Source organism: Pleurodeles waltl, chromosome 6 (genome assembly GCF_031143425.1).
Source record: "Pleurodeles waltl isolate 20211129_DDA chromosome 6, aPleWal1.hap1.20221129, whole genome shotgun sequence".
Lineage (NCBI taxonomy): Eukaryota > Metazoa > Chordata > Amphibia > Caudata > Salamandridae > Pleurodeles > Pleurodeles waltl.
In genome coordinates this window covers 4,289,463-4,310,176 of record NC_090445.1, presented here as the reverse complement: position 1 = coordinate 4,310,176, position 20,714 = coordinate 4,289,463, and the positions used below count along the sequence as shown (strand labels likewise).

The 20,714-nt window shown below is 57.0% G+C and overlaps 1 protein-coding gene across 1 annotated transcript in view; it reads right to left on the bottom strand.

Annotated features, from left to right (window-relative positions):
- The window catches only part of ENG (endoglin), a 186,963-nt gene that overhangs the window by 43,229 nt on the left and 123,020 nt on the right, over window positions 1-20,714 (bottom strand). Inside the window, exon 8 of the mRNA XM_069236953.1 lies at window positions 16,218-16,384. Within this exon, the coding sequence (XP_069093054.1) occupies window positions 16,218-16,384 (167 nt within the window). The remainder of the gene's footprint in view (window positions 1-16,217; window positions 16,385-20,714) is intronic.

Genomic DNA, 20,714 nt, shown 5'->3' with positions numbered 1-20,714 from the left:
AGAGAGAGTGGGTGTGTGCATGAGAGAGAGACTGGGGGTGTGCATGAGAGAGAGTGTGTGTATGCATGAGAGCGAGTGAGAGTGTGTATGCATGAAAATGAGTGAGTGTGTGTGTGTATGCATGAGAGCGAGTGAGAGTGGGTGTATGCATGAGAGCGAGAGTGAGAGTGGGTGTATGCATGAGAGAGAGTGGGTGTGTGCATGAGAGAGAGACTGGGGTTGTGCATTAGAGAGAGTGTGTGTATGCATGAGAGCGGGTGAGAGTGTGTGTGTATGCATGAGAGCGAGTGAGAGTGGGTGTATGCGTGAGAGCGAGAGTAGGTGTATGCATGAGAGAGAGTGTGTGTGTATGTATGAGAGCAAGTGAGAGTGGGTGTATGCATGAGAGCAAGTGAGTGTGTGTATGCATGAGAGCGAGTGAGTGTGTGTATGCATGAGAGCGAGTGAGAGTGGGTGTGTGCATGAGAGAGAGTGAGAGTGGGTGTATGCATGAGAGCGAGTGAGAGTGGGTGTATGCATGAGAGAGAGTGGGTGTGTGCATGAGACAGAGACTGGGGGTGTGCATGAGAGAGAGTGTGTGTATGCATGAGAGCGAGTGAGAGTGGGTGTATGCGTGAGAGCGAGAGTAGGTGTATGCATGAGAGAGAGTGTGTGTGTATGTATGAGAGCAAGTGAGAGTGGGTGTATGCATGAGAGCGAGTGAGTGTGTGTATGCATGAGAGCGAGTGAGTGTGTGTATGCATGAGAGCGAGTGAGAGTGGGTGTGTGCATGAGAGAGAGTGAGAGTGGGTGTGTGCATGAGAGAGAGTGAGAGTGGGTGTGTGCATGAGAGCGAGTGAGAGTGGCTGTGTGCATGAGAGCGAGTGAGAGTGGGTGTGTGCATGAGAGAGAGTGGATGTGTGCATGAGAGAGAGTGAGAGTGGGTGTATGCATGAGAGCGAGTGAGAGTGGGTGTGTGCATGAGAGCGAGTGAGAGTGGGTGTATGCATGAGAGCGAGTGAGAGTGGGTGTATGCATGGGAGCGAGTGAAAGTGGGTGTGTGCATGAGAGCGAGTGAGAGTGGATGTATGCATGAGAGCGAGAGTAGGTGTATGCATGAGAGCGAGTGAGAGTGGGTGTATGCATGAGAGCGAGTGAGAGTGGGTGTATGGATGAAAGCGAGTGAGAGTGGGTGTATGCATGAAAGCGAGTGAGAGTGGGTGTATGCATGAAAGCGAGTGAGAGTGGGTGTATGCATGAGAGAGAATGAGTGTGGGTGTATGCATGAGAGCGAGTGAGAGTGGGTGTATGCATGAGAGCGAGTGAGAGTGGGTGTATGCATGAGAGCGAGAGTAGGTGTATGCATGAGAGCGAGTGAGAGTGGGTGTATGCATGAGAGCGAGTGAGAGTGGGTGTATGGATGAGAGCGAGTGAGAGTGGGTGTGTGCATGAGAGCGAGTGACAGTGTGCGTACGTAGGAGGCTGGCTCTCTATATAGTGTACGGAAATGATGTGCCCTCTGCAGAGTTCAAGCAACCCCACCTTGGTATCCAGAGGTAACAAATAGACCACCTGATGCTCTCTTTTTGTGGCCAAGCAGTGAGGCTCATCCAGGAGGTGTGCTAGGAATGTGCTGTACTCAGAGTATCAATGTGTGGACACACACTGGAAGAAAAACCACTGGTGGAAGTGTGGAGGTCTGCCAAGATCTGAGACCCCTGCCACTGCCAAGCCTGACCCAAACACCACTGGTGGAAGTGTGGAGGTCTGCCAAGATCTGAGACCCCTGCCACTGCCAAGCCTGACCCAAAGACCACTGGTGGAAGTGTGGAGGTCAGCCAAGATCGGAGACCCCTGCCACTGCCACGCCTGACCCAAAGACCACTGGTGGAAGTGTGGAGGTCAGCCAAGATCGGAGACCACTGCCACGCCTGACCCAAAGACCACTGGTGGAAGTGTGGAGGTCTGCCAAGATCACAGACCCCTGCCACTGCAAGCCTGACCCAAAAACCACTGGTGGAAGTGTGGAGGTCTGCCAAGATCTGAGACCTCTGACACTGCCACGCCTGACCCAAAGACCACTGGTGGAAGTGTGGAGGTCAGCCAAGATCGGAGACCCCTGCCACTGCCACGCCTGACCCAAAGACCACTGGTGGAAGTGTGGAGGTCAGCCAAGATCTGAGACCACTGCCACGCCTGACCCAAAGACCACTGGTGGAAGTGTGGAGGTCTGCCAAGATCACAGACCCCTGCCACTGCAAGCCTGACCCAAAAACCACTGGTGGAAGTGTGGAGGTCAGCCTGACCCAAAGACCACTGGTGGAAGTGTGGAGGTCAGCCAAGATCGGAGACTCACACGCTGCTGAGACTGACCCAAAGCTGCAATCAGGGATGTCTAACTCACAGCCACCAGAGGCTGCAATCAGGGATGTCTAACACACACAGCCACCAGAGGCTGCAATCAGGGATGTCTAACACACACAGCCACCAGAGGCTGCAATCAGGGATGTCTAACACACACAGCCACCAGAGGCTGCAATCAGGGATGTCTAACACACACAGCCACCAGAGGCTGCAATCAGAGATGTCTAACACACACAGCCACCAGAGGCTGCAATCAGGGATGTCTAACACACACAGCCACCAGAGGCTGCAATCAGGGATGTCTAACTCACAGCCACCAGAGGCTGCAATCAGGGATGTCTAACACACACAGCCACCAGAGGCTGCAATCAGGGATGTCTAACACACAGCCACCAGAGGCTGCAATCAGCGATGTCTAACACACACAGCCACCAGAGGCTGCAATCAGGGATGACTAACACACACAGCCACCAGAGGCTGCAATCAGAGATGTCTAACTCACACAGCCACCAGAGGCTGCAATCAGGGATGTCTAACACACACAGCCACCAGAGGCTGCAATCAGAGATGTCTAACTCACACAGCCACCAGAGGCTGCAATCAGGGATGTCTAACATACAGCCACCAGAGGCTGCAATCAGGGATGTCTAACACACACAGCCACCAGAGGCTGCAATCAGGGATGTCTAACACACAGCCACCAGAGGCTGCAATCAGCGATGTCTAACACACACAGCCACCAGAGGCTGCAATCAGGGATGACTAACACACACAGCCACCAGAGGCTGCAATCAGAGATGTCTAACTCACACAGCCACCAGAGGCTGCAATCAGGGATGTCTAACACACACAGCCACCAGAGGCTGCAATCAGGGATGTCTAACTCACACAGCCACCAGAGGCTGCAATCAGGGATGTCTAACTCACACAGCCACCAGAGGCTGCAATCAGGGATGTCTAACACACAGCCACCAGAGGCTGCAATCAGCGATGTCTAACACACACAGCCACCAGAGGCTGCAATCAGGGATGACTAACACACACAGCCACCAGAGGCTGCAATCAGAGATGTCTAACTCACACAGCCACCAGAGGCTGCAATCAGGGATGTCTAACACACACAGCCACCAGAGGCTGCAATCAGAGATGTCTAACTCACACAGCCACCAGAGGCTGCAATCAGGGATGACTAACACACACAGCCACCAGAGGCTGCAATCAGAGATGTCTAACTCACACAGCCACCAGAGGCTGCAATCAGGGATGTCTAACACACACAGCCACCAGAGGCTGCAATCAGAGATGTCTAACTCACACAGCCACCAGAGGCTGCAATCAGGGATGTCTAACACACAGCCACCAGAGGCTGCAATCAGGGATGTCTAACACACACAGCCACCAGAGGCTGCAATCAGGGATGTCTAACACACAGCCACCAGAGGCTGCAATCAGCGATGTCTAACACACACAGCCACCAGAGGCTGCAATCAGGGATGACTAACACACACAGCCACCAGAGGCTGCAATCAGAGATGTCTAACTCACACAGCCACCAGAGGCTGCAATCAGGGATGTCTAACACACACAGCCACCAGAGGCTGCAATCAGGGATGTCTAACACACAGCCACCAGAGGCTGCAATCAGGGATGTTCAATCTATCCAGTCAGCCAATCACAGGCAGCCCCCCACCTGCGCACATCACACCCCAGAGGAGAGGAAACATCTGCCCCTGTGTGTCTGTGCGCACTCAACTTCCGGAAACTCCTCCATAGGAATGCAGGAGACACAACATCAACAAAGCGCTGGCAAGACAAGGGGACTGGAGGATGGCGAACAGCGCTTGAAACCGGAGCCAGGGTCAGGCAGGGACGCGGCGCTATGTTCTTGGGTTGCAGTGATCTTTATTGAGATATAATACAGCCAAACCCAAGAAGTGGCGGTCTGCCACGGAAGAGAGAGCTGCCAGTCAGCAAACATCAGTCCATAGACAGAAATCAGGTCACAGATTAACAAATCAGCTCCTCGGCACGTCTTGGGCAATCCTGCTGGTAACTGAAGTATCTTACGGTGAGTTTGTCGGAGACAGACCAGCTCTATTTACTATCAAGTGAACAACCTGGAAGCTTCTAGAAGAATCGGTAACCCTGGACTATTCCTCAAAAATATGAGTGTCTGCTGAGCGCCCCCGGCAGCCAATCACATGGCGCCTTTTATACATTTCATTTTTGCATTTTTTTTTTAATAGCGTGAACTTTGCCTTAAGGCCTCAAGGCGCTTCACGGCCGAAGGACATGGATAACCGTCTCTAGGGTCCAAAGAAAGCACAGAGACCACAGACAGACTATCTGGACCAAGGTGAAAGGGCAGATGGGGCACCATCTTGGCTCCAGCCAGAGTGTCCCTCAGAGAGGATTGTGGGACCGGAGGTTGGGGGGCCACAGAATCCTTCCTTCATCAAACCTCTCTGCCTGGATGAGGGAGGCCCTAGCAGCATCTCTCCAACCAAGCAGGGGGTCTTAAATGTGGCCCCTGCCTCACTGGGGGCCATTGTGGAAGCGGAGAATGGCGGAGGTGTGCCCATGTCCACCCCACTGCCACCCCTGAGGGCAGAGAACAAAACAACACAAACCCCAGAGGGCTCCCAGGAGAAGCCCGAGGTGAGGGCCGGAGGGTCCCAGCTAATGACACACGGGGGACCGTGCAACCCACACATACCAGCAGCAACTGGAGTACCCGCCATGAGGTGAGGAACCCCACCCAGGCCGGGGCTACCTCCAAGGAAGGCGCTGTGAGGACCAACATCAAGGCGCAACTCCAGTAGAGAGGGGTACCAAAGCTATCAGCTCGGGCCTCTCCCACAGGTCACACCCGGAGTGACACACCCAGAGTAACACAACACACACCTGCTGCCCAGGGAGCCAGCCCTTGGGGTGCACACACCACCCACACACCCACAGCAACATAACACACACCTGCTGTCCAGGGAGCCAGACCTGGGGGTGCGCACACCACCCACACACCCAGAGGAACCAGACCTGGGGGTGCGCACACCACCCACACACCCAGAGGAACCAGACCTGGGGGTGCACACACCACCCACACACCCAGAGTAACACAACACACACCTGCTGTCCAGAGAGCCAGACCTGGGGTGCGACACCACCCACACACCCAGAGGAACCAGACCTGGGGGTGCGCACACCACCCACACACCCAGAGGAACCAGACCTGGGGGTGCACACACCACCCACACACCCAGAGTAACACAACACACACCTGCTGTCCAAGGACCCAGACCTGGGGGTGCGCACACCACCCACACATCCAGAGGGACCAGACCTGGGGTGCACACACTACCCACACACCCACAGTAACACAACACACACCTGCTGTCCAGGGAGCCAGACCTGGGGGTGCGCACACTACCCACACACCCAGAGGAACCAGACCTGGGGGTGCGCACACCACCCACACACCCAGAGGAACCAGACCTGGGGGTGCACACACCACCCACACACCCACAGTAACATAACACACACCTGCTGTCCTGGGAACCAGACCTGGGGGTGCACACACCACCCACACACCCAGAGGAACCAGACCTGGGGGTGCGCACACCACCCACACACCCAGAGGAACCAGACCTGGGGGTGCACACACCACCCACACACCCACAGTAACATAACACACACCTGCTGTCCTGGGAGCCAGACCTTGGGGTGCGCACACCGCCCACACACCCAGAGGAACCAGACCTGGGGGTGCACACACCACCCACACACCCAGAGGAACATAACACACACCTGCTGTCCAGGGAGCCAGACCTGGGGGTGCGACACCACCTACACACCCAGACGAACCAGACCTGGGGGTGCACACACCACCCACACACCCAGAGGAACCAGACCTGGGGGTGCACACACCACCCACACACCCAGAGGAACCAGACCTGGGGGTGCACACAGCCAGAGTATCACAACACACACCTGCTGTCCAGGGAGCCAGACCTGGGGGTGCGACACCACCTACACACCCAGAGGAACCAGACCTGGGGGTGCGCACACCACCCGCACACCCAGAGGAACCAGACCTGGGGGTGCGCACACCACCCACACACCCAGAGGAACCAGACCTGGGGGTGCACACACCACCCACACACCCAGAGTAACATAACACACACCTGCTGTCCAGGGAGCCAGACCTGGGGGTGCGCACACCACCCACACACCCAGAGGAACCAGACCTGGGGGTGCACACACCACCCACACACCCAGAGGAACCAGACCTGGGGGTGCGCACACCACCCACACACCCAGAGGAACCAGACCTGGGGGTGCGCACGCCACCCACACACCCAGAGGAACCAGACCTGGGGGTGCGCACACCACCCACACACCCAGAGTAACATAACACACACCTGCTGTCCAGAGAGCCAGACCTGGGGGTGCGACACCACCCACACACCCAGAGTAACATAACACACACCTGCTGTCCAGAGAGCCAGACCTGGGGGTGTGACACCACCCACACACCCACAGTAACATAACACACTCCTGCTGTCCAGAGAGCCAGACCTGGGGGTGCGACACCACCTACACACCCAGAGGAACCAGACCTGGGGGTGCACACACCCAGAGTATCACAACACACACCTGCTGTCCAGGGAGCCAGATCTGGGGGTGCAACACCACCCACACACCCAGAGGAACCAGACCTGGGGATGCACACACCCAGAGTATCACAACACACACCTGCTGCCTAGGGAGCCAGACCCGGGGGTGCGACACCACCCACACACCCAGAGGAACCAGACCTGGGGGTGCACACACCACCCACACACCCAGAGTAACACAACACACACCTGCTGTCCAGAGAGCCAGACCTGGGGTGCGACACCACCCACACACCCAGAGGAACCAGACCTGGGGGTGCGCACACCACCCACACACCCAGAGGAACCAGACCTGGGGGTGCACACACCACCCACACACCCAGAGTAACACAACACACACCTGCTGTCCAAGGACCCAGACCTGGGGGTGCGCACACCACCCACACATCCAGAGGGACCAGACCTGGGGTGCACACACTACCCACACACCCACAGTAACACAACACACACCTGCTGTCCAGGGAGCCAGACCTGGGGGTGCGCACACCACCCACACACCCAGAGGAACCAGACCTGGGGGTGCGCACACCACCCACACACCCAGAGGAACCAGACCTGGGGGTGCACACACCACCCACACACCCACAGTAACATAACACACACCTGCTGTCCTGGGAACCAGACCTGGGGGTGCACACACCACCCACACACCCAGAGGAACCAGACCTGGGGGTGCGCACACCACCCACACACCCAGAGGAACCAGACCTGGGGGTGCACACACCACCCACACACCCACAGTAACATAACACACACCTGCTGTCCTGGGAGCCAGACCTTGGGGTGCGCACACCGCCCACACACCCAGAGGAACCAGACCTGGGGGTGCACACACCACCCACACACCCAGAGGAACATAACACACACCTGCTGTCCAGGGAGCCAGACCTGGGGGTGCGACACCACCCACACACCCAGAGGAACCAGACCTGGGGGTGCACACACCACCCACACACCCAGAGGAACCAGACCTGGGGGTGCACACAGCCAGAGTATCACAACACACACCTGCTGTCCAGGGAGCCAGACCTGGGGGTGCGACACCACCTACACACCCAGAGGAACCAGACCTGGGGGTGCGCACACCACCCGCACACCCAGAGGAACCAGACCTGGGGGTGCGCACACCACCCACACACCCAGAGGAACCAGACCTGGGGGTGCACACACCACCCACACACCCAGAGTAACATAACACACACCTGCTGTCCAGGGAGCCAGACCTGGGGGTGCGCACACCACCCACACACCCAGAGGAACCAGACCTGGGGGTGCACACACCACCCACACACCCAGAGGAACCAGACCTGGGGGTGCGCACGCCACCCACACACCCAGAGGAACCAGACCTGGGGGTGCGCACGCCACCCACACACCCAGAGGAACCAGACCTGGGGGTGCGCACACCACCCACACACCCAGAGTAACATAACACACACCTGCTGTCCAGAGAGCCAGACCTGGGGGTGCGACACCACCCACACACCCAGAGTAACATAACACACACCTGCTGTCCAGAGAGCCAGACCTGGGGGTGTGACACCACCCACACACCCACAGTAACATAACACACTCCTGCTGTCCAGAGAGCCAGACCTGGGGGTGCGACACCACCTACACACCCAGAGGAACCAGACCTGGGGGTGCACACACCCAGAGTATCACAACACACACCTGCTGTCCAGGGAGCCAGATCTGGGGGTGCAACACCACCCACACACCCAGAGGAACCAGACCTGGGGATGCACACACCCAGAGTATCACAACACACACCTGCTGCCTAGGGAGCCAGACCCGGGGGTGCGACACCACCCACACACCCAGAGGAACCAGACCTGGGGGTGCACACACCACCCACACACCCAGAGTAACACAACACACACCTGCTGTCCAGAGAGCCAGACCTGGGGTGCGACACCACCCACACACCCAGAGGAACCAGACCTGGGGGTGCGCACACCACCCACACACCCAGAGGAACATAACACACACCTGCTGTCCAGGGAGCCAGACCTGGGGGTGCGACACCACCCACACACCCAGAGGAACCAGACCTGGGGGTGCACACACCACCCACACACCCAGAGGAACCAGACCTGGGGGTGCACACAGCCAGAGTATCACAACACACACCTGCTGTCCAGGGAGCCAGACCTGGGGGTGCGACACCACCTACACACCCAGAGGAACCAGACCTGGGGGTGCGCACACCACCCGCACACCCAGAGGAACCAGACCTGGGGGTGCGCACACCACCCACACACCCAGAGGAACCAGACCTGGGGGTGCACACACCACCCACACACCCAGAGTAACATAACACACACCTGCTGTCCAGGGAGCCAGACCTGGGGGTGCGCACACCACCCACACACCCAGAGGAACCAGACCTGGGGGTGCACACACCACCCACACACCCAGAGGAACCAGACCTGGGGGTGCGCACGCCACCCACACACCCAGAGGAACCAGACCTGGGGGTGCGCACGCCACCCACACACCCAGAGGAACCAGACCTGGGGGTGCGCACACCACCCACACACCCAGAGTAACATAACACACACCTGCTGTCCAGAGAGCCAGACCTGGGGGTGCGACACCACCCACACACCCAGAGTAACATAACACACACCTGCTGTCCAGAGAGCCAGACCTGGGGGTGTGACACCACCCACACACCCACAGTAACATAACACACTCCTGCTGTCCAGAGAGCCAGACCTGGGGGTGCGACACCACCTACACACCCAGAGGAACCAGACCTGGGGGTGCACACACCCAGAGTATCACAACACACACCTGCTGTCCAGGGAGCCAGATCTGGGGGTGCAACACCACCCACACACCCAGAGGAACCAGACCTGGGGATGCACACACCCAGAGTATCACAACACACACCTGCTGCCTAGGGAGCCAGACCCGGGGGTGCGACACCACCCACACACCCAGAGGAACCAGACCTGGGGGTGCACACACCACCCACACACCCAGAGTAACACAACACACACCTGCTGTCCAGAGAGCCAGACCTGGGGTGCGACACCACCCACACACCCAGAGGAACCAGACCTGGGGGTGCGCACACCACCCACACACCCAGAGGAACCAGACCTGGGGGTGCACACACCACCCACACACCCAGAGTAACACAACACACACCTGCTGTCCAAGGACCCAGACCTGGGGGTGCGCACACCACCCACACATCCAGAGGGACCAGACCTGGGGTGCACACACTACCCACACACCCACAGTAACACAACACACACCTGCTGTCCAGGGAGCCAGACCTGGGGGTGCACACACCACCCACACACCCAGAGGAACAGACCTCGGGGTGCACACACCACCCACACACCTACAGTAACACAACACACACCTGCTGTCCAGGGAGCCAGACCTGGGGGTGCACACACCACCCACACACCCAGAGGAACCAGACCTGGGGGTGCACACACCACCCACACACCCACAGTAACACAACACACACCTGCTGTCCAGGGAGCCAGACCTGGGGGTGCACACACCACCCACACACCCAGAGGAACCAGACCTGGGGGTGCACACACCACCCACACACCCAGAGAAACCAGACCTGGGGGTGCACACACCACCCACACACCCAGAGGAACCAGACCTGGGGGTGCACACACCACCCACACACCCAGATCACACCACCCACAAACCCAGAGGAACCAGACCTGGGGGTGCACACACCACCCACACACCCTGAGTAACACAACACACACCTGCTGTCCAGGGAGCCAGACCTGGGGGTGCGCACACCACCCACACACCCAGAGGAACCAGACCTGGGGATGCATACACCCAGAGTATCACAACACACACCTGCTGCCTAGGGAGCCAGACCTGGGGGTGCAACACCACCCACACACCCAGAGGAACCAGACCTGGGGGTGCACACACCACCCACACACCCAGAGTAACACAACACACACCTGCTGTCCAGAGAGCCAGACCTGGGGGTGCGACACCACCCACACACCCAGAGGAACCAGACCTGGGGGTGCACACACCACCCACACACCCAGAGTAACACAACACACACCTGCTGTCCAAGGAGCCAGACCTGGGGGTGCGCACACCTCCCACACACCCAGAGGAACCAGACCTGGGGGTGCACACAGCCAGAGTATCACAACACACACCTGATGTCCAGGGAGCCAGACCTGGGGGAGCGACACCACCCACACACCCAGAGGAACCAGACCTGGGGTGCACACACCACCCACACACCCACAGTAACATAACACACACCTGCTGTCCAGAGAGCCAGACCTGGGGGTGCGCACACCTCCCACACACCCAGAGGAACCAGACCTGGGGGTGCACACACCACCCACACACCCAGAGGAACCAGACCTGGGGGTGCACACACCACCCACATACCCAGAGTAACACAACACACACCTGCTGTCCAGGGAGCCAGACCTGGGGGTGCGCACACCTCCCACACACCCAGAGGAACCAGACCTGGGGGTGCACACACCACCCACACACCCACAGTAACATAACACACACCTGCTGTCCAGAGAGCCAGACCTGGGGGTGCACACACCACCCACACACCAGAATTAATGCATCCAGAGTAACATAACACACATCTGTTGTCCAGGGAACCAGACCTGGGGGTGCACACACCACCCACACACCCAGAGTAACACAACACACACCTACTGTCCAGGGGAAAAGAGGGGGGGTGCACACCACCTTCACACCCCGAGTAACAGAACACACACCTGAGGCATATTTACAAGCCCCGTGGTGGAGGGCAGAGCTGCAAGTGCCCTTCCTGGCTGCCCTGCGCCACAGGGAAAGAGCAGAAGGGCACCTGGTGAGGCTTATTTAGAAGGAGTCTGCACTGCCGTTACGTCATTTGTTTCGACGCATCAGTTGCGCATTCTATGATCCATGTTGCCCCATATTTACAAAATGACGCACTGGACACAATGCGTCAGTTTTTGATGGCCTGTGTCAAAAGATACCTACGCTGGAACCAGGTGCGTAATGCAGTTTATAATGTATGCAGGATAGGCCTTCCTTCATAAAAACTCTCTTAGGATTGATGCAGTGATACAAGTTTTCTAATATGTGACGCATCTTTGAGATGTGTCACTTGTAGTCTGGAAATCATAAAAATTCCTACACCTCCTCAACCCAGGAGTAAGAAAGACACATTGACTTTTCAATAAGAATCTGACCAGCTGAAGTCACTTTACACACTGGAATAACTTATAACATCACATCCTCTCAACCAGTAGTAGGATTACACACGTAACAATCGGGTAGTAGGCCCCCTTGACCAACCAGGGACCATGGCTCCTGAGATACCAACATCCACTGCAGCAGTGCAATGTGACCCTGTGTCCTCCATGGCAGAGACAGGCCAGGATTGCCGCATTGCCACAAGTCCAGCGAAACGTACGCCCAAGCACAAGAGGAAGCACACATACCAGGTAGGTAACACATTACATTACACTACATACTTGCATCCACTCACATGACAGTGTCACTCAATAGATCACACATACTGTACATCCAGGACAAATGTAATAGAGTAAAAGGTGGGTTTTACACCATTTCATACTCTTATTACATTGGTCCCCACACATTAGGCTACTTGCGTCAGAAGTGACGCATCGCCTATGTGTTTTTGCTGCATTGCTGAAGTTGTGCAAGTTCTAAGCTCATCTTCAACAATGCGTCACTTTTTGGGCAGATGTATTGCAGCATCCTTCCCTCGGAAGGATGCCTCACCATGGCGTACAGTTCCAGGATTTCCGACGCATCCTGGGACTGTACGCCATGGTGCACCATATTGTAAATATGGCGCATCCATGGCATCGTAAACTATCACGCACCCCAAGTGATTTTGATGCATCGCTGCCGCAATGCAGCAGTGTCAATCCTTGTAAATGACGCATTTCTGTGTCCCTTGCCCCTGCATTTGTGCACAATTGGCTGCCTAGTAACAACTGCAAGCGCGCCTCTGATGCATGCAGGAAAATCCACAGAGATGTTTTCCTCTTTCTATGTGTGCTGCTACAGCACACATGGAAAGAGGAAAAAACAAGCAGAAATGCAAATATTTCTCCTTGATATGCCTCCCCTGGGGAGGCGTACTGTTTTGTCGCATTCCCAGGTTTGTACGCCCATGGCACGCCTCCCTGGTGCGGAGGAATGCAATGCAGCCACTTGCTCTGCCTTGTCTTACTCCATATCTATGAGGCCATTCAAAGCCATGCAAAGTGGCTCTGCGTGGCCTTGTAGCGATGGGCCTACAGCCTGCGTCACCAGTGCGTCATAAATGTGACGCACCGGAGGCGCAAGCCACTTGTAAATAGGCCTACCAATGTCTACTCAGGAAACAAGAACTGGGGGACATGAACCCACCAATGTCTACTCAGGAAACAAGAACTGGGGGTGCACAGGAACCCACCAATGTCTACTCAGGAAACAAGAACTGGGGGTGCACACGAACCCACCAATGTCTACTCAGGAAACAAGAACTGGGGGTGCACACAAACCCACCAATGTCTACTCAGGAAACAAGAACTGGGGGACACGAACCCACCAATGAGGGACACGAACCCACCAATGTCTACTCAGGAAACAAGAACTGGGGGACACGAACCCACCAATGTCTACTCAGGAAACAAGAACTGGGGGTGCAAACGAACCCACCAATGTCTACTCAGGAAACATGAACTGGGGGTGCACACGAACCCACCAATGTCTACTCAGGAAACAAGAACTGGGGGACACGAACCCACCAATGAGGGACACGAACCCACCAATGTCTACTCAGGAAACAAGAACTGGGGGACACGAACCCACCAATGTCTACTCAGGAAACAAGAACTGGGGGTGCACACAAACCCACCAATGTCTACTCAGGAAACAAGAACTGGGGGGACACACAAACCCACCACCAATGTCTGCTCAGGAAACAAGAACTGGGGAGGGGCACAAGAACCCCCCAATGTCTGCTCAGGAAACAAGAACTGGGGGTGCACACGAACCCACCAACAATGTCTGCTCAGGAAACAAGAACTGGGGGTGCACAGGAACCCACCACCAATGTCTGCTCAGGAAACAAGAACTGGGGGTGCACAGGAACCCACCACCAATGTCTGCTCAGGAAACAAGAACTGGGGGTGCACACGAACCCACCAACAATGTCTGCTCAGGAAACAAGAACTGGGGGTGAACACGAACCCACCAACAAGGTCTGCCCACGAAACAAGAACAGGGGGTGCACACAAACCCGCTATGTCTACTGAGGAAAGAAGATCTGAGGGTGCAAACGAACCCCTCAATGTCTACTCAGCACACTGCTTGAATTTCAAACACAGACACTTTGGGAGGCTGAAAAGCTCCCAGAAGCCGGAATAGTCACCAGGGTACGTCACAGGAAGCGGACACTTCTCAGGGAAACAGGAAGTGCTGAGAGGCACAGGACAAGAATCTGCTCTCAGAACAAAGCAAACAAGATCATGTGGCCCAACAGGAAAGACAAACACAACACAGGCCCAAAGGGATGGAAGTCCTCCCTGTGAAGATCAAACACAGAGAGCTGGAGAGCAGGGTCAGAGGAAACACCCACAGACAGGCCTGGGACCACAACAAGGGCAGACAGGCAACTAGGGGGAGGGCTCTGGGCTGCAGGATGAACAGCAGAGCCAGCCCTCCCTGAGAAACAGCATCCTTCACACACTGCCCTGCAGGATGAACAGCAGAGCCAGCCCCACCCCCTATGAAACAGCATCCTTCACACATTGCCCTGCAGGATGAACAGCAGAGCCAGCCCCACCCTTCTGAGACAGCATCCTTCACACACTGCCCTGCAGGATGAACAGCTGAGCCAGCCTCTCCTCTGAGACCGCATCTTTCACACACTGCCCTGCAGGATGAACAGCAGAGCCAGCCCCACCCCCTCTGAGACAGCATCCTTCACACACTGCCCTGCAGGATGAGCAGCAGAACCAGCTCCACCCCCTCTGAGACAGCATCCTTTACACACTGCCCTGCAGGATGAACAGTAGAGCTAGTCCCACCCCTCTGAGACAGCATCCTTCACACATTGCCCTACCAGGATCAACAGCAGAGCCAGTCCCACCCCCTCTGAGACAGCATCCTTCACACACTGCCCTGCAGGATGAACAGCAGAACCAGCCCCACCCCCTCTGAGACAACATCCTTCACACACTGCCCTGCAGGATGAACAGCAGAGCCAGCCCTCCCTGAGATAGAGCATCCTTCACACACTGCCCTGCAGGATGAACAGCAGAGCCAGCCCCACACCACATCCACCCACACCAGGTTACAGAGCCATCGCGGTCGCAGCAAGAGTAGTCGCGACAGCGGGATTTCGAGGGGCTTCGTGATATCTTCACACAAGATGTGAACGGGCATGGCCCTCACAGGGTCCTGGGGTAAGAAATGGCCAGTGCTGGGCGGTCAGGGCACTTGCTGCCCAGGCGACCCTCAGGCCAGGAACCCACACACTGGGTAGCAGGGGGAGGCTCGAAGCGCTGACCCTGTGCCAAGCATCCATAGCAGGGGAGCCAGGAGTGACCGATGCCAACCCTTCTCCGGAGTGACTGACAGCTTGAAGGTGGGCACAGCATGGGCAGCTATGAAGTACTGCTTTACACGAGGATAACCAATGCTGGGCATGGCAGTGTCGTGGATATCGCGATAACCTATGTACCAGCCGATGATGTGAACCTGCGGGCCCGCCTCTCGGGGCTCAGTTGATGGGTGGACAGAAGGGTGGAGGCCCAGGGGTGCCCCCACAGCTGGGGGGGGGGGGGAGTGTGGGAGGCCCAGGGGTGCCCCCACAGCTGGGGGGGGGGGGGGGGAGTGTGGGAGGCCCAGGGGTGCCCCCACAGCAGGGGGGGGGGTGTGGGAGGGCCCGCGGGTGCCCCCACAGCTGATGGGGGGGGGGGGAGGCCCGCAGGTGCCCCCACAGCTGGTGGGGGGGGGGTGGGAGGGCCCGCAGGTGCCCCCACAGCTGGTGGGGGGGTTGGGGGGAGCCCCGCAGGTGCCCCCACAGCTGGTGGGGGGCATCCGGCTCTGACCTGCACTGCTCTCGGTCTGCGCACATCACATCCATAGTGGCTTCTGCCCCCCCAGCCCCTCCAGCGCCCCCACCCTGCGCCCCCCGTGCCCCCTCACCTGGAGGTATGCTTTGGTCAGGGAGACGGACAGGTACCCTGGGGTGCACCTCCAGGGCTTCACCAGGTGCAGGATCTGTCTGATCTCTTCATTCAGCGTCGAGGGCTGGTCCTCCGTGGGGGGCCGAGTGGTGCCCACGTCCTCCACCGTGGGGGGCACCTGACTCTCTGTGGGAGCAAAGGAAGCAAGGGGTCAGGCCATGACCTTTAAAGAGCAGAAGGACAGAGCCACAGATCAACACCGAGGCAATGAGAGACCCACAACCACACACCGAGGCAATGAGAGACCCACAACCACACACCGAGGCAATGAGAGCCCCACAACCACACACCGAGGCAATGAGAGCCCCACAACCACACACCGAGGCAATGAGAGATCCACAGAGAAACCACACACCGAGGCAATGAGAGACCCACAACCACACACCGAGGCAATGAGAGACCCACAACCACACACCGAGGCAATGAGAGCCCCACAACCACACACCGAGGCAATGAGAGATCCACAGAGAAACCACACACCGAGGCAATGAGAGACCCACAACCACACACCGAGGCAATGAGAGACCCACAACCACACACCGAGGCAATGAGAGATCCACAGAGAAACCACACACCGAGGCAATGAGAGACCCACAACCACACACCGAGGCAATGAGAGACCCACAACCACACACCGAGGCAATGAGAGACCCACAACCACACACCGAGGCAATGAGAGCCCCACAACCACACACCGAGGCAATGAGAGATCCACAGAGAAACCACACACCGAGGCAATGAGAGATCCACAGAGAAACCACACACCGAGGCAATGAGAGACCCACAACCACACACCGAGGCAATGAGAGACCCACAACCACACACCGAGGCAATGAGAGACCCACAACCACACACCGAGGCAATGAGAGCCCCACAACCACACACCGAGGCAATGAGAGATCCACAGAGAAACCACACACCGAGGCAATGAGAGACCCACAACCACACACCGAGGCAATGAGAGACCCACAACCACACACCGAGGCAATGAGAGACCCACAACCACACACCGAGGCAATGAGAGACCCACAACCACACACCGAGGCAATGAGAGATCCACAGAGAAACCACACACCGAGGCAATGAGAGACCCACAACCACACACCGAGGCAATGAGAGACCCACAACCACACACCGAGGCAATGAGAGACCCACAACCACACACCAAAGCAATGAGAGACCCACAACCACACACCGAGGCAATGAGAGACCCACAACCACTCACCGAGACAATGAGAGACCCACAACCACACACCGAGGCAATGAGAGACCCACAACCACACACCAAGGCAATGAGAGACCCACAACCACACACCGAGGCAATGAGAGCCCCACAACCACACACCGAGGCAATGAGAGATCCACAGAGAAACCACACACCGAGGCAATGAGAGACCCACAACCACACACCGAGGCAATGAGAGACCCACAACCACACACCGAGGCAATGAGAGATCCACAGAGAAACCACACACCGAGGCAATGAGAGACCCACAGAGAAACCACACACCGAGGCAATGAGAGACCCACAACCACACACCGAGGCAATGAGAGACCCACAACCACACACCGAGGCAATGAGAGCCCCACAACCACACACCGAGGCAATGAGAGATCCACAGAGAAACCACACACCGAGGCAATGAGAGACCCACAACCACACACCGAGGCAATGAGAGACCCACAACCACACACCGAGGCAATGAGAGATCCACAGAGAAACCACACACCGAGGCAATGAGAGACCCACAACCACACACCGAGGCAATGAGAGACCCACAACCACACACCGAGGCAATGAGAGCCCCACAACCACACACCGAGGCAATGAGAGATCCACAGAGAAACCACACACCGAGGCAATGAGAGATCCACAGAGAAACCACACACCGAGGCAATGAGAGACCCACAACCACACACCGAGGCAATGAGAGACCCACAACCACACACCGAGGCAATGAGAGACCCACAACCACACACCGAGGCAATGAGAGCCCCACAACCACACACCGAGGCAATGAGAGATCCACAGAGAAACCACACACCGAGGCAATGAGAGACCCACAACCACACACCGAGGCAATGAGAGACCCACAACCACACACCGAGGCAATGAGAGACCCACAACCACACACCGAGGCAATGAGAGACCCACAACCACACACCGAGGCAATGAGAGATCCACAGAGAAACCACACACCGAGGCAATGAGAGACCCACAACCACACACCGAGGCAATGAGAGACCCACAACCACACACCGAGGCAATGAGAGACCCACAACCACACACCAAAGCAATGAGAGACCCACAACCACACACCGAGGCAATGAGAGACCCACAACCACACACCGAGGCAATGAGAGACCCACAACCACTCACCGAGACAATGAGAGACCCACAACCACACACCGAGGCAATGAGAGACCCACAACCACACACCAAGGCAATGAGAGACCCACAACCACACACCGAGGCAATGAGAGCCCCACAACCACACACCGAGGCAATGAGAGATCCACAGAGAAACCACACACCGAGGCAATGAGAGACCCACAACCACACACCGAGGCAATGAGAGACCCACAACCACACACCGAGGCAATGAGAGATCCACAGAGAAACCACACACAGAGGCAATGAGAGACCCACAACCACACAGCGAGGCAATGAGAGACCCACAACCACACACCGAGGCAATGAGAGACCCACAACCACACACCGAGGCAATGAGAGACCCACAACCACACACCGAGGCAATGAGACCCGCAGAGCAACCACAGAGCAAGGCGATGAGAGACCCACAGAGAAACCACACACCGAGGCAATGAGAGACCCACAACCACACACCGAGGCAATGAGAGACCCACAACCACACACCGAGGCAATGAGAGACCCACAACCACACACCGAGGCAATGAGAGACCCACAACCACACACCAAGGCAATGAGAGACCCACAACCACACACCGAGGCAATGAGAGACCCACAACCACACACCGAGGCAATGAGAGACCCACAACCACACACCGAGGCAATGAGAGCCCCACAACCACACACCGAGGCAATGAGAGATCCACAGAGAAACCACACACCGAGGCAATGAGAGACCCACAACCACACACCGAGGCAATGAGAGACCCACAACCACACACCGAGGCAATGAGAGACCCACAACCACACACCGAGGCAATGAGAGACCCACAACCACACACCAAGGCAATGAGAGATCCACAGAGAAACCACACACCGAGGCAATGAGAGACCCACAACCACACACCGAGGCAATGAGATACCCACAACCACACACCGAGGCAATGAGAGACCCACAACCACACACCAAAGCAATGAGAGACCCACAACCACACACCGAGGCAATGAGAGACCCACAACCACACACCGAGGCAATGAGAGACCCACAACCACACACCGAGACAATGAGAGACCCACAACCACACACCGAGGCAATGAGAGACCCACAACCACACACCAAGGCAATGAGAGACCCACAACCACACACCGAGGCAATGAGAGCCCCACAACCACACACCGAGGCAATGAGAGATCCACAGAGAAACCACACACCGAGGCAATGAGAGACCCACAACCACACACCGAGGCAATGAGAGACCCACAACCACACACCGAGGCAATGAGAGACCCACAACCACACACCGAGGCAATGAGAGATCCACAGAGAAACCACACACCGAGGCAATGAGAGACCCACGACCACACACCGAGGCAATGAGAGACCCACAACCACACACCGAGGCAATGAGAGACCCACAACCACACACCGAGGCAATGAGAGACCCACAACCACACACCGAGGCAATGAGACCCGCAGAGCAACCACAGAGCAAGGCGATGAGAGACCCACAGAGAAACCACACACCGAGACAATGAGAGACCCACAACCACACACCGAGGCAATGAGAGACCCACAACCACACACCAAAGCAATGAGAGACCCACAACCACACACCGAGGCAATGAGAGACCCACAACCACACACCGAGGCAATGAGAGACCCACAACCACACACCGAGACAATGAGAGACCCACAACCACACACCGAGGCAATGAGAGACCCACAACCACACACCAAAGCAATGAGAGACCCACAACCACACACCGAGGCAATGAGAGACCCACAACCCCACACCGAGGCAATGAGAGACCCACAACCACACACCGAGACAATGAGAGACCCACAACCACACACCGAGGCAATGAGAGACCCACAACCACACACCGAGGCAATGAGAGACCCACAACCACACACCGAGACAATGAGAGACCCACAACCACACACCGAGGCAATGAGAGACCCACAACCACACACCAAGGCAATGAGAGACCCACAACCACACACCGAGGCAATGAGAGACCCACAACCACACACCGAGGCAATAGGGTGACCACCTGGCACTGAGGCAAATTCTGGACAGGACT